The 16,811-nt window shown below is 36.2% G+C and overlaps 1 protein-coding gene across 1 annotated transcript in view; it reads left to right on the top strand.

Annotated features, from left to right (window-relative positions):
* LOC134654136 (dual 3',5'-cyclic-AMP and -GMP phosphodiesterase 11-like) overlaps positions 1 to 16,811 on the top strand; it is a 207,290-nt gene that overhangs the window by 182,003 nt on the left and 8,476 nt on the right. Inside the window, exons 11-12 of the mRNA XM_063509585.1 lie at positions 10,710 to 10,868; positions 13,107 to 13,241. Of these exons, the coding sequence (XP_063365655.1) occupies positions 10,710 to 10,868; positions 13,107 to 13,241 (294 nt within the window). The remainder of the gene's footprint in view (positions 1 to 10,709; positions 10,869 to 13,106; positions 13,242 to 16,811) is intronic.

Genomic DNA, 16,811 nt, shown 5'->3' with positions numbered 1-16,811 from the left:
CGACCACTCCCGAGCATTCCCGAACATACCATTCAGACGCCGCGGGCGGCGGGCCGCTGTCGGCCGCGGGCGGCGGGTGAAAACGACCCCGGCCTTAGTAAATAATTAGGTACATAGTTACATAAACGACAACTATTTTTTTAACATTGTAATACCAACGAACTGCGAAATCCAAGCACACACATTAGGTGACTAATTAATCCTTAATAAACAAATTACGACTCAGGTAGTCAAATTAATGTGTGAAGGGCCGGAGGTGCTAAAAGGGCGCCGTAAGCTCAAATAACAATGGAAAACGATCGGCTTTAGCGCGACCCGACACCCTTGGGATGTTCTCAACAGCCTCGGGCCTCATTTTAGTTATCTTGCGAAAACATGTCCTTACCTTCTAATGCTGCGCCTTGGGGGTTACAGATTGGAGCTGAATTACGGAATGAGCGAATAATTGGATGGGAAACCTGTTTGTGTATATATGCTCGCTAGCGCTAATGCGTATATTATAAAATCATTAACTGGTCTTGGCTGGAAAATTCTGTAGGTATGTATAAATGCTCTATACTGCCCTGCTAAGCCGAAAAGCGCTATGTCAAAAACAAATGATTTTCGGCTTAGCAGGGCAGTATAGGTAGGTTAATTATTGCATGAAAATTTAACTCATTTTACATGTTTAAATTTGCGATTAATCGTCATTAATACACATTTGCTTATACGCCAATCGACAACGATAGGTATTCCCTACTTTAGGTATAAGAGCAAAACAATAGAGGAAATTGAGTGTTTTATTTACAGTCGCAGAATGCAAGCCCTGAATTTAAGATTCTTGGCGTTGAAGGAGAAAATGTTTTGTCTTTTATGTTTATCTTGGAACCTTTTTTCCTTCTATTAGTGGCATCAGCGGGTAGTATTATATACATCCTACACATTATTTTATATCGAAAAAGCAAGTATTTATGTAAGTAGATCGAAAAAGAACCAGTTCTCTTCTTTAAATGCGCGCTGATTTGTTATAAACCAATACCACAAAATTCAAAGCTTCTTTTGATTTAACGTACCTCTTTGTGAGCAAAGCTTTACGCGTTACACGCCTAGTAAATTAATCGAAATCTGCGGGTACCTCTCCGTCAGATGACGTAACGCAAACATGTGAATGGGTGCCAGCGGCCGCGTGTTAATTAAATTTATCACTTAATTTGTCCAATCACTGCCTCTGATGCATGTCAAACTGATGTCAAATTGGTGAATTGGATAAAAAAATTCACGCGCCTCGACCAATTACAAAAATGAAAACCAATTTATAAAAGGAGGGACATATATTTTGATGTTGACAGACTTATAAACTGACGCGATATAAGTGATGTTTTAATTTGTTTGATATTTATTACAGACTGTAAGAAATAAATTATACCTATTCTTCAAAACCTTAGGTACTTTAAATCAGTCGGATAATTAAATAGACCAGTACGGATATGATGGTCGTTCTTGTCTACGTGACAGCGTGATAAAACGGTGTCCGTCACTTTCTTTCCCACGGTGTTAAACAGTGACAGTTATTTTATCACGTGGATAAAGATGGATAAAGCTATCCATAATAGGCTGGCTGGTATATCAGTCATTTTGTACTAAAATATATCGACTCTAACGGATTTATAGTTAGAAAAACCACATGAAATTAATTTTGTAGATAATAAGACGGGTTGACGTATGCGTACTTCGCATCTAAGTCGAGCCAGTCTCCAGGGTTAATGTTATATTGGATCATTTCCAAGCATAACTCGATCATCGCGAACGGAGAACAATATTAAGGAGATGCGAGAGTCGCTTAATGGAAGTTTATTCTTGCGAATGTGAAAGCGATAATAAATTTACATTATGGACTGTAATGAGTGTTAACAGATGAATAAATTCCACAAGTTAGATGTTTAATCTAATACCTTTAAACGAGCAATTCTTGTTTATTTATTTATATATATATATATTTCGGGGATCTCGATTTCTCTTTAACGATTTCGATGAAATTTGGTATATAGGGGTTTTCGGGGGCGAAAAATCGTTCTAGCTAGGTCTTATCTCTGGGAAAACGCGCATTTTCGAGTTTTTATATGTTTTCCGAGCGAAGCTCGGTCACCCCGATATTATTCATAATAGGAACACTCATGTTCTTAGCGAAGTCTTCACCATGTAGCCTCTCATCGCCTTATGTCATGAGAAGATGACATAAGGCGATGATGATGGATAATTATTTACATACTTCATTTATCCTGTATATGGTACACAGGACACACCTCATAGAAAGACATTGAGTTGAGACTGCATGAACTCCTAAGAGTTTTTAAGGTACAGTCGCCATCAGATATATCAGAGCGGCCGAGGTGCTCAAAAATATCACAACACGCTCTCTAGCCCCTCTAGAACTCCAACAATAAAAGCGTGTTATGGCGATATATATCTGATACGACTAAAAATTTCTTCTTTATAATCACAGGAAATAGGCATACGAAGACTTTACTTCGGATAGTTCGGATTATAATTTATGGAACTTGAAACGATTGCGTTGATTTCGTATAATTTGTAATTCATATCAAAAAATCCGAGGAAACACTCAGTAATTGAGTTTCAAACTTCTGCCCGAAAATTTACAATTTATAAGAATTTCAGACCGCATTTAAAATACAACAATAAGAAAAGAAGTTCGGGCGAAAGCCCGCTTTTGTACATTTTCTGTAAAACGGCTTTTATAAATAAATATCACGTAGCCCGTAGTTAATTACTTCCCGCAACAATACAGTTAACAATAAAATTTGCATTTATATCGAGTCGCAAAATGAAATTAAATCGAATGGTTGACCCATGTAAAGCTGGCCCGAAATGAACCCAAAATTAACACTGTTTGCTAGAATATTAACAAACGTCCAAATTTAACTCCCATGCGGTCGCCGGGAGTGGTTAATGGTTTCAGACAAATTGGGGAACAGTTTGTCGATCTACAGGTATTATTAGATGTCCTTGTTAAACAATGTTACGCTTTTAAATTATTACCTAGGTATTTTACATGTAAAAAGGAGTTTCTAATAGAATCGAGATTCTTTAGCGTTCTTTTGTTATATCTTGGTATTTTCCAACAGAGAACACGACAAAATAAGTTAAAGTGAATGTAAGTTTCCCGTGATACAACTAGCCGCAGGATGACTCTATTATAAAATAAACAACCCTCATTACATTTTAGTGTTCTGAGAAACCGTAAAAATATCGTGAAATTGAAAGAAAACTACAATTTTATTTTATTCGTTTAATTAAACGTATTACCTTACCGGCTTCCAATCCGCGCAAGCTGTCGCGCAGGCATTACTCAAAACAATGTATCCACGTGTGCACTTTGCACTCTCATATATTTGTTCCTTTTATTTATTTTATAGAGTTATTGCTTTAAACACGTGATAGGATTGCTGGGGTCCTAGTCAAGTTGACAAGCGCCAATCGAAAACTTAAAATGTATCGGGATGACAGATACAACCCAAAAAGACGTGATAGTTTCCTTCCCATACAATATTCAAGTTTAGTTTGGCGTTTTATATAAACGATTGGCACTTGGCTAGGCCCCCTGGTACAGTTGTCGATAGAATTATCGGACAACGTGCTCACAAATATCTGATCTAATAATTTGATTAGCGTACGGAATGCGTGGTCAGAATGTGACTAGGTACTGACTTTATTATACAGAAGTGCGAATAAGAGGAAGCCAATAAGTGCCCGAGAAAGGGGAAGTTGTTGAAGTCTTTAATTGTACTTTTGAACACAGCGCGGTTTTAAGACTTCAAGTAGCAATAGGAATCGAGGAAGGTCGCCTGAAGGCTTATCACCCGTTACTGATGTCACTAAGTTTTATATTGTACATATAACCATATGGGGGCATATTTAACTATCACCTTGTTTCATTGTATTAAATAACGATAAGGAATTAATAGTTGAAGATTGTAACCTACACAGTTTTATGTGTCCTTGTTTATGTATTCGTTTATAAATAAAACAAATAAAATAGGTACTTAAGTCAACTCTTTCATACTATGCAAATTAAAATACTTATCGTGACAGGCAAACTCTTTATAGTCTTTTAGCATTTTAAACGATTGTAAAATTTTATTCGTAGGTAAACATCAATGATAAACTTTACGGCTCATACTTATCTGTTAAATGCATCTAAAAACTTTTTACAAAAAAATAATACCGACTTCAAAAAGGATGAAATAAAATATTATCCTTTTTGAAGTCTATGCGTTACCAACTGATATGTTTGAAGTCGGTGCCAAGTCAAGTAGTAACAATACCCGTAAAAAATGGGATTTATAGCCATAAAGCTGATTATTTTTGACTGGTATTGTTACTACTTGACTTGGCACCGACTTCAAACATATCAGTTGGTCACGCATAGACTTCAAAAAGGATAATATTTTATTTCATCCTTTTTGAAGTCGGTTTTTTTTTTTGTAAAAAGTTTTTATTTTTCCATTTTTAGTTTCCTATTTTCCTACCCTTAAGGTTGGATTTTTTTTTCCAAATTTATATGGGATCAACTTCGGGGTATTTCCAATAAAAAAATAATTATCAAAATCGAACTACTCTGTAAAAAGTTATGCGTGGTCATACATTAAAAAAAAATATATATAAAAAACCGAGGAAGTTCTCAACTCCTCGGTTTTTTTCGTCGGTTAAAAAAATATCGCCATCAAACCATCTAATTCACACCAACGTGATTTATTGTCAAATCGGAGACAATAGCAGTCTTTGAGGGCGTCGTAAAAACAATAATGGAAGGATGCTTAATCGTCGACTGGTCAAAGAACAATATTTCATCTCGACAGAGTAGTCATTTCCGTTTCTTGCGTTTGAAGATGTGGCAAATCATACGATGGCTTTTGTTTTGTGTTTGCACAAAGAGAGCCACAATTTTTCCCGTTAGCGGAATGCCTTTTCATTTCCGAACGTGTCTTGTATTTATTTATTGAATCGTGAAACGTTGTAGTAAAGTAGATAGCAAAGACTACCATTATATAATGGTTCGTACCTGGTTAGTGCATGTAAGATACCTTGAGAGATTTCCTCCTATTACCTACTATTTAAGCTGTTTTTAGGGTTCCGTGGCCAAATGGCAAAAAACGGAACCCTTATAGATTCGTCATGTCTGTCTGTCTGTCCGTCTGTCTGTCCGTCCGTATGTCACAGCCACTTTTCTCCGAAACTATAAGAACTATACTGTTGAAAACTTGGTAAGTAGATGTATTCTGTGAACCGCATTAAGATTTTCACACAAAAATAGAAAAAAAAAACAATAAATTTTTGGGGTTCCCCATACTTCGAACTGAAACTCAAAAATTTTTTTTTCATCAAACCCATACGTGTGGGGTATCTATGGATAGGTCTTCAAAAATGATATTGAGGTTTCTAATATCATTTTTTTCTAAACTGAATAGTTTGCGCGAGAGACACTTCCAAAGTGGTAAAATGTGTGTCCCCCCCCCCCCGTAACTTCTAAAATAAGAGAATGATAAAACTAAAAAAAATATATGATGTACATTACCATGTAAACTTCCACCGAAAATTGGTTTGAACGAGATCTAGTAAGTAGTTTTTTTTTATACGTCATAAATCGCCTAAATACGGAACCCTTCATGGAGTCCGACTCGCACTTGGCCGCTTTTTTTTAAGACGGATCATAATATTGTCATTTTGGCGAAATATAATTATTTTTATGAAATATATAATTCTACTTTTTTAGGTACCTACTTATTATCGTCTATTTCGACCTTTTGGACTTTTATTGTATATTTCGTTATAACTCCGCTCCGCAATACACAACAAAAACCCAAATTCTAAATCCAGATATTTTAATCACCTATGGCCAGTCTGAAACGTGATATTGGCACTACAACTGTAGATCAATTTTCGGACACATATTGCGTATGGAGAATGGAATTGCAAATGTATTGGTTGCCTGCTCTCGCTTGTACAAGCACCGCGCAAAGTTTGTTTGAGGGCGATAAACTGATAAACCAATTGCTTTGAATTAAAGTAAGATTAAATTGGTACTCGCTGAATACAGCCACTGGATAATGCGCACCGATGTACTTTATTACCAAATCAGACAATATCAGTGATTTGAGAGCGTCGTAAAGAGAATGAAAAGGATCTTAACGGTCAGTTAGGAGTAAAATATGTTTTATGCGCGCCAGTAACGTTTCAAAAGATCTTTAGTGTGATCTTGTGCGCCTTTAAACAGACTATTCTCATGCGATATGCGTGCATTCGGAACCGTAAAGTATGTTAACTACACATGCGGGCTTTGTCGATGGATGTCGATGGTAAAATTTATCATGCGTTGCATGTCGTTGTTCTTACATAGGTACACATAATATGTATATATTATGTGTACCTATGTACTTATTGATGCGTTGATGACCATTTAGGCCTGTATTAGTGGCCCTCCCTATAAAGTTGAAGGCTCTAGGGGCTAATCCCTGTAATAGCTTATACGGATTTGCATATACATGTTTGTATTTGTGTCATGAATGTTTTCTATATATTCCTGTATTTATTTGCCTATAAGAGTGCACGTATACAAGCATCGTTCATGTTATGTGTGGTTTGGTCGATCTCCGCGATATCGTCCCCAAATATTTACTTAGGTTAATTTTATTTTCTTATCATATACAAAGTGACAGGGAGCGCTGGTGGCCTAGCGGTAAGAGCGTGCGACTTGCAATCCGAAGGTCGCGGTTTCGAACCCCGGCTCGTACCAATGAGTTTTTCGGAACTTATGTACGAAATATCATTTGATATTTGAGCGTTTTCCAAAAAAAGTGTACCTACATGTCATTCATGTCTTCAAAATATTGACTTCTTGGGCTCATTTTACTCAGAATCATTTGTACATTCACGCCTCATACATGAAAAAATGTGTCCCAAAATTTTGTATGAAAAATTTTTTTCCAGTGCGTCACGTTCATACAAATAAAAAAAAATTCATACAAGAATGTGACGATCAGGAAAGGAAATTTTTGGACACATTTTTTATGTATGAGGCGTGAATGTACAAATGATTCTGAGTAAAATGAGCCCAAGAAGTCAATATTTTGAAGACATGAATGAAATGTACACTTTTTTTGACGACCGGTCTAGCCTAGTGGGTAGTGACCCTGCCTGTGAAGCCGCGGTCCTGGGTTCGAATCCCAGTAAGGGCATTTACTTGTGTGATGAGCACAGATATTTGTTCCTGAGTCATGGTTGTTTTCTATGTATTTAAGTATTTGTATATTATATATATCGTTGTCTGAGTACCCACAACACAAGCTTTCTTGAGCTTACCGTGGGGCTTAGTCAATTTGTGTAATAATGTCCTATAATATTTATTTATTTATTTATTTATTTATTTTTATTTTTTTGGAAAACGCTCATTTACCAGTCGCTTTTCGGTGAAGGAAAACATCGTGAGGAAACCGGACTAATCCCAATACGGGCCTAGTTTACCCTCTGGGTTGGAAGGTCAGATGGTAGTCACTTTCGTAAAAACTAGTGCCCACGCCAATTACTGGGATTAGTTGCCAAGCGGACCCCAGGCTCCCATGAGCCGTGGCAAAATGCCGGGACAACGCGAGGAAGATGATTATGATCATATACAAAGTGTAACGTAAATAGTGGGGATGGAGATCCATTTCGGTATCGTGTTCTGATTAGGAAAAAGTAGAAGATTGTTTTAAAGAGAATGTAAATAAATTATGTGACTAGATAAGATAAGATAAGATAAGATAAAAGATAGTTTATTCAAGTAGGCATAATTACAATGCGCTTATGAACGTCAAATAAAGCTAGGTAGACCGGCTCCAACCCTACACCTCTGCCCCGAGAAGATTTAAATCCCCCCTCAATTGGAGGAGGGTATCCCAATATGGGACCGGCAACAAACTCGGCGGGACACATCTTTTCAAAAATAATTACATCTTATAATTAACATGCATTACGAGAAAATAAGGGAAAAAATACAATTTAAATTACTATAGAATTCATGCAATTATACACATAAGGTGTAATAGAAATTTGATTTAGAAAATATACATATGTACATGGAATCATACAAAATCGTAGCTCTTTCAGAAAACATATCAAATTCTTACAAAAGGAAAAGAAAATAAAGTTATTAAAAGAAATGGGAAAACATATTATATAAATCTGATTGATTATTATTAATTACCAACATATAATATTTGATGTGCTTTCCTGCTTACCTGAGCTGTGTCACCTATAACTCTATACATAATACAATGTTTTTAATTGCTACTACTTTTTATTAGTTAGTTTCTGGTTTGGACCATGCATGTTTGTCTGTCAAGTAGTCCTCGACTCTGTAATAAGCTTTTAACATCAATGACTTTTTTAAGTAATTCTTAAGAGCTGGAAAGGGTAATCTTAAAGCATTCTCAGGTAACTTGTTATAAAAATGAATGCATTGCCCAACGAATGACTTTTGTACTTTACGGACACGAAACTTTCTGATAGCAAGCTTATTTCTATTTCTAGTGTTAAAGTTATGGACATCAGAATTCTTAGTATAGTAATACTATCATATATGTATTGGGAAGCTACAGTTAAAATATTAATTTCTTTGAAAAGTTCTCTTAATGATTCACGCGCTCTTAAGTTATATATAGAACGAATGGCTCTCTTTTGTAAGACAAATATAGTCTGTATGTCAGCTGCTTTGCCCCAAACCAGAATACCATATGACATTACACTATGAAAATAACTATAATAAACAAGGCGAGCTGTTTCAACATTAGTCAGTTGTCTAATTCTCCTCACGGCGTAAGCGGCCGAACTTAATTTGTTAGCTAGTGTTCCGATATGAGGACTCCATTGTAGATTTTTGTCCAATGTTAAACCAAGAAACCGAGCTTTATCTACCATCTCTAAGCATTCATTATTCAAAAGTATTTTAGTATCGACTGGTTTAACATTCGGCAAAGAAAATCTAACACATTTGGTTTTCTTAGCATTAAGAAGCAAATTGTTCATAGTAAACCAGTTAAGTACATTAACGAGTGTGCTGTTAATTACACTATAATCGGTAGATTTCCGATCAACCTTAAAAAGTAATGATGTGTCATCAGCAAAAAGAACTATTTCACAAAGATTTTCTACTATACATGGCAAATCATTTATATAAACCAAAAACAGGAATGGACCCAAAATAGAACCTTGCGGCACTCCTAATTGGACTACAGCTCCGCTAGACTGGGTTTTGTTTACAACAACTGTTTGTGTTCTATTGCTAAGGTAAGAAGACATAAAGTTTAGGGCATTTTCTGACAGACCATAGTGTTCTAATTTCAAAATGAGCGTTCCATGATCCACACAATCAAATGCTTTAGAAAGATCACAAAATATGCCAATTGCATCACAAGAATTTTCCCAAATATTATAAATATGTTTAATGAGTACCGAAGCAGCATCGGTCGTGGAACGGCCCTTTGTGAAACCAAACTGATTGCTTGTAAGTAAAGTATGTCTGTTGAAGTGACCCAGTAGATCATTTAACATTAATTTTTCAAAAACTTTACTTAGTACAGGAAGTATTGATATTGGTCGGAAATTAGCCATATTACTCGAGTCACCAGATTTAAAAAGAGGAATGACTTTACTATATTTCATAAGATCTGGAAAGACGCCTTGTGAAATTGAAATATTATAAATTACGGCTAAGTAAGGCGCTATTACGTCTATGACATGACTAATGACTCGAACTGATGTTCCCCATAAATCTTCCGTTTTCTTTAAATTGAGTGACTTGAATGTTTTAACAATATTTGCTGAATCTACTTGACTAAACTCAAAGTTAATATTACATTTCTTAACATTAGCGCAAAGTAAGGAATGAGCTCGAGACGAAGACGACTACAAAATTATACATACTTACAATGTCATGATTTGTCGAGTAACAGTTAGTATATATCAGTTTTAGTATTACTTTCGTACATTTCATGGATAAGGGATATCGAGATAAATGTATTATTCCGTAATAGTCGTATTCTAAGTTCTCCCTGTGGCCGAAACCCAAATCATCTAAAATAAACCGCTTCCATCGACTGTAACCGCGCGATGGCACTGTAATGTTTTATTACATCCATACCCCCGGGACGAAAACTTACATAAAGCCCTTGAATTATGAACAAGAATGTTATCTGCTCAACCTTTTCAGTGTTCCGTTGTCACACTGAGAACCCTTATAATTTTGTCTTGTATTTTATCTGTCGGAAGGAGAATGTATTGCCCTTACCCATAAAACATGCATGTTTATAGGGGCGCGTTAGGTTTGGGTAGTCTATCGATGAATGCATTAGTGCCAAGTTTTCACGATAATTTATGGGCACAAAACGTTACGTTAAGGAATGGATTTATACTACTCAGAGGTGCAGCGCCGTTTCCTGTTTTTTCTGACCTTTTTATTTTATTTTACTTTACGAATATATGCGTTTTCTATCAACGATTGTCGTCTTGGTTAAGTCCCCTGACACATGTTGCTAAAGAACGCGACTATATCGACATAGCCTGAGACAGTATCGTTTTCCTAGTTTCGGTTCATCTTGAGTTACCAAGATGGCTCTCTTACCCAACTGCTTACATAACCTAGCATTCCTCTTAATGATCATTGGTGTTTGTTCCAGGTCCTTCTAGTCCACGAAGCGTCGAAAGGCAGTTTCTCGCGCGTGTTCGATCTGGAGGCGGGCGACGAGACAGAACCCGGCACGCCTAGAACTTCCCCCTACGAGAGTCGCTTCCCCATCAACATAGGGATCACTGGCTATGTGGCCACCACGGGAGAGGTTAGTCACACGACCCTAACTTTGTTTTATGATGATGTGTTCATGTTTTACTTTGGTGTGCCTGAAGGAAGAATATGTCACGCTTAGGGTTAGTTACTTTTTTTAGGCTTTGGTCTCCCGCTGCTGCCATACAATTTGATGTTGTATGAAGCGTACGGCATCCGATGGAGACCGACGTTTTAAAATTACCCCTAGGGGTAACGCGTTTTTTGAAATCAATTCATACGATATTTTTTATTGAATAACAAACGTTATGTAACAACGGTGTTACGGATGGAACGGTGGAACGGAACATACGGATGTACCTACATTAAATTAGTTCAAAACTCTGTCATATTAAATAATTAGTGAAAATTAAAGCTTAATAACGCGCAGGCTACGCAAAGCTTTGAGCATAGATCAGGTAATTAAATCAGCATAGTGTCAAAGCGTAGATCGACACATTTGCATCCGATCATGTACACACTACAGATGGAACGCCCCACGGAAATCTTTGAGCAATAGATATCAAAATCGCAAAATTAGCCAACAAATAGCATACCTACGTTCCATTGCAGACGTTGCAAGAAGTACCCACCCCACCCACCTTAAAGTCTACGTTTACAGAATTCGAACAGAAAGAATCCCTTAAACGCCGGAAGGCAGGAAGGATCGCAACTGATTACACTTTCCTTCTACATTATTCCCATCCGTTTTCCACTTTATTCCAACCTTGTTCCACAAAAGACACTGAATTGGATTGTTCTTCCAATAAAGCTATAAAAGTTATACTTAAATGGCTCCCGTTTAGGCACTTACCAAAGCGATTGCTCAGATCTTAAACTAAGTGAGAAAGATAAAGCAACTACAATCCGATGCTAAAAACTTGAAGCAAAAAGTTCGAAACAGATTTCCCTGAATAGCTTGCCCTTTGGAATATAGTTTTTTAACGTCTTTTATGTTTTGAAGTTACATTAGGGCCAAACAATAAAATTGTAATATTAGAATGAGAACGCTTTCGCAAATAGGTAATGTTTTAGAACAAGTGTTTTAGCTATTTACACTTTTGTTATTATTATTAGATTCAAAGTGTATAATTTTTAAAATTTAAAATTTGGTCCAAATTAACTAAGAAATGGGTTAGACAACTTGATACACGTGGAACAAGATGTCTGAAAGCGTACGTAGAAACTATTAAATGGTCGATAGTTTAGTAGCATCAGCAACTCCACTGGGTATTCGCACATTAGTGCAAAGTGCCAGAGCTTAGAGGTTCAAGTGCGAATACACGATGTAGATATTTGTGTTGCTCCGTAATTTTCCTATAAAATGGAACCTAAGGGTATTTTTACTGGAGCATAATATTCAATCATAATTGTAGATTTTTATTCAAGCAGAAAATTTGCTTTCGCGATGTTATACTCGTAAATTCTTGGAATAAAGTTGATTTTATTGGTACAAACCATTCTTCGGAATTTTCTTGTGTGAAAGCCATGCAGCTCGAGTTTAGTACTCACTCCACAGCGAAGCAAATCGCGAGTGAAAATAGAACACTTCCCTTTTTAACGATATTACCCAGAAAGAGACAGGTGGTCTATGTCACTTGTCCACCACATATTTGTCTCCTAAGCGAGCCAGTAATTGCGGGACTAATAGGTGCTTCATAATCTCCCCCGTAATCGCCCTAACCCTTAATCTGTCACGTGGAAGGACACGCTTCCTTCGGGATTGCTGTAATATGTCGGTCTCTTACATATTTGTTTCCGTGGAATGATGGAGGTAATTTTAATATCGTTCTTTATGATATGAAAATTGTAGAATTCCTAATTGTAGAAGTCGAAAAGCCTAACGAGAAGAACTGGTTTTGATATGTCGAGGATTCTTTTGTATGTTTATTCTAACTATACAATTTTAATATACATAGCAAAACAGGATAACTCTCCTCATTTATATTTTTAGGCCAATAATAATAAAAAAAAACTGATTCGTACCTTTCTACCCTTATATCCTTAAGGCCCGATTATGTTTTCAGGTTTTCACTTTGTCATCTGAGGCAAACAATTTAGTGATTACAAAGCAGTTCCATTTATGCCAATTTTATAAATGTTACTTTTGACTTTTTTTAAACTTTTACTAAAGATATTTTTGACAACAAGGTTAGGGCACGAAAAGACTATTCTCCTTTGATTTAGAAATCTTAGAGACTGTCCAATATGAATAAGTTGGGTTTACATGTAAACCAATGATTGTTTCTTACAGACTGTGAACATAGCGGACGCGTACCTAGACGCCCGGTTCGACCCCTCGGTCGACGAGGGCACGGGCTTCAAGCACAACACCATCCTGTGTATGGCCATCAAAAACTCCGAGGGCAGGATCATCGGAGTCATTCAGGTAAAACATGTATTTCATTTTTGTTTCATCTGTGGGCTTTAAAAGCTGAGTCGCACCAGTCTGCAGTATTTGCAATGCTAGGACAACGTTAGACAATGTTATTATGTTTAATTTTTTTTATATGAATTTTATTATGAAACTCCTTCTATTTGTTCTGTTGAATCATGCAAAGTTTGATTTATTTATAACTTCAAATATTCTTTGGTACGTGTAGGTTTTTGGAACAAATTGTCGATATCAATCGAGTTTTGGTAAAATCCTCCTATCCTATCCTATCCTATCCTATCCTATCCTATCCTAGAATTTAACGTTACAAATGTCGGCGATTACGGCATAAAAACCTTTTTGGCAACAGTGCTTGCTGCTTCATTTGCAGCAAGTTCGAGTAAGAATAGATTTATGGCATGGATGGCAATTTCATCAAGGCATTAAATAAAATTGTCTACTAGTGCACGTTTATTCTTAAGGACTTTCCTTCTAAGCCTTTTGCAAAATTTGAAGTACCTAACTATAAACTTGCTAACATCTTAACACCGTTATAGCGATAAAATTAAGCCGGATATGAATTTATCCCGCGCTCCAGTACTAGTTAATTAACAACTCGGTTAAAGCGTTAATGTGTCAGCATATGTCGGCCGGAGTCGGCCGGATTGTCGCATAAGTCGGTCGGCAGTCGCTGGGATTGTCGCATACGGCCGCAATGCGCAACAGCTTTATCACAATAATACTGCAATTACTTCATACGCAAAAGCAACCTCAGTATTGTGCAAAATAAAGTTCACATTTGGAAGTACAGATACGAGGTTCTGGATGTGAGGTCAACTTGTCAACGCTACCGACTGTAATTCTTAATTTTCTTTAAAAACCTTTTGGTCCAAGCTGAAGTTTTTCAAGTCGTTGCTTGTCTTAGGGTTCACTGTTTAGTTTAGTTTGGTGCTCTAGTCTAGTTAGTCTTAACGAACCTTAGCCTAGTTCGAAACTGCTGTCTGGTTTTTGGTTAGTTCATTATGGAAATGACTTTCGTTAAACATTCTCTGTGTTACTTTAAGTTCAAATAAGAACGAATTCTAAATATGATTGTAGGTATGTCACTTTATTGCACATTAAACAAGTTTACACAAAATAGACATAACATAAAAATTTTATTGATCGATTCCTTTTAGAACATTTATCTGTTTTGAGCGTGATGTCTTCTTACAATATTATATGATAATGATACGATGCATACTATATATTGAAGGAAAACCATGAGGCGTTTTTACTGGTTACGGTTCACTTCTGAAAAAAAAATACAGCATAAGGTCCAAGCTACTTTTATGAAAATATTGATAACTAAAGTGTCATTCAGTAGAACTTGCTAACTATGTAAACAAAAGTTACTAGTAATTTGACATTCAGTGTCAATTTTAGTATGGCGGTTTGTTTACATAGCAAGTTCTATTGAATGACACTTTAATTTGTTTTTTCTTTTTGTATTAAGCGCGTATTGCGCAAACCGTTCATTCTAATTGCAGCCAATCTTTATTTATTTCAGTACGTGTTTTCGTAAAACACTGCAACAATCCACACTTTAGATCTCTCTTGACCGAGTAGTTATTCTCATTGCTGGACGAGTGCGAGTAACTCGTGGCCATAGATGATGCCAGTGTAACGTGACCTAAACATCTTTTATACGCAATCAGATTCTAATCCTGGTTTCCTCATGTCTCCTGTGTAAGCGATTGGAATGACATCTCTGTTCACGATTCCCGTTGGGAATACGGCAGCGCTTTACTGGACAAAATCAACAAAGTTGTTTTCTCGGCGTTTGAGAAAACATACATAGGTACCTATAAAAATAACAAAGGTAATTCAACGGTGATGTCGAGGATACCTTTTCGTTTTTCCGATAATGGTCAAGAATAGTTACTTACTTATGAATTACGATACATGACTGTGCGAATAGGTTATAAGTATAACTCTCTTCGGTCGTGTTTTAATTTATCGCCACTCGTTGCGAAGTCCCTACTTTCCGCACTTGTATCGTAAATAACTATTACAGTACATAATAGCCATAATAGGTGCTACTTATTTAATCAAATGAAAAGTAATCAAAAACAACTGATGTGTATTACCAGGAAAACGCTACTTTAACACTAGGCAAGAACTCTACTTCATGTCACAGTACAATTGTAATAAGCTTCGCGTGAGCTAGAATGCAGCAGAAAAAGTACAATTGTAATAAGCTTCGCGTGAGCTAGAATGCAGCAGAAAATGTTCTCTAGGCAATACCAGGGTTATTTTACCATCGCTTACATGACCACCACAGCACATCTTCTATATAAAAACCTTCTATATAAAAGCAAGACCTCGAATTCCGTATAAAAATGGTGTATTTTAGATCACACTCAAACTGGTAGCATCGGAAACGATGTGCATTGAGCAATGTGAATGTTTGTCCAGTAAGCTTTTACGAGACACTTTTTTGGTCCCTAATTTGTTTCTGGTACAGCTATTGCGGATTTTCTTTCGAGTTAAGCGCTTTTAGATGCATTAGACAAACGAGTTTAACCCACATTTTTAGAGAACTTGGGGCGTTTAAATATTGGTGTCATCGTTATTTATACCAACAATTTAAATCGATGTAAATCGAGATGACCTAGTGTAAGACTTTTTCTAAATCGGGCCATAAAATTCCAAGATAAATCCCATCATATGATTATTTTATTTGAACGATATAAGTATTTAAACCAGGTAAACATTTCAACCGGTATATGTATTACAATTTAGATTAAAATTCATCTTGCTAATAAAATTGGGCTAGAAATTTTTCTAAAGTGAATTTAATCATTTTCAGTGCGCCTCATTAATTTACTTTGAATAGTATATGTAATTGAAACGTGTCGTTGGCAAGCTCACTGTGTCATCATTAACTTCCCGTCCAGGGCACTTGGCTCTTTATCTCTGAGCCATTTTGTATGCCTATTCAACTCCGCCCTGCCTTGTCATCGGATTTTCGCCCTAATTGATCCTAACGACAACCGTATCTTAATTAGGTTGAATAAGGGCATCAGGGCACGTTCGCAGATGATGTGAGCCATAGCGTTAAATACTATTTAGTATTAGATAATTTACCTATACGCTCCGGCTTCTAACCGTCTTATATATAATGGATACAATATTAATAAAAGTTCGTGATTCCGTTAGATAAAAAAAGTCATGCGCTGTTAGGTACATAGTCAGTAAAATATATATGGCCTTTATATATTTTTACTGACTATAAATTTAACCGTAAGCTCTGATAAAATTATAAACGTGCCCTTGCTTAAAATATTGAACGTACGGAAGTGCTTATAAAATTAGTCTCACGGGAAATAAAACATTACTCCCTACCTGGGACCACCGTTTATTCATTACTTGATTTCTGTTTAACTCTTATTACACGGTCTCTTAGGAAATTAAAAGGATTAATTTAAGTATGCAATACGGTAGATTAGATAAATCTACATAGCGATTTCTTGGAAAGAGAAGCTACATTATAATTAAATGTGAGTTAATATACATTATAATTATAAAAGCAAAATAGCAATG

Source organism: Cydia amplana, chromosome 14 (genome assembly GCF_948474715.1).
Source record: "Cydia amplana chromosome 14, ilCydAmpl1.1, whole genome shotgun sequence".
Taxonomy (NCBI): Eukaryota; Metazoa; Arthropoda; class Insecta; order Lepidoptera; family Tortricidae; genus Cydia; species Cydia amplana.
The sequence above is the reverse complement of the archived record's forward strand: the minus strand, read 5'-3'. Positions and strand labels throughout refer to the sequence as shown.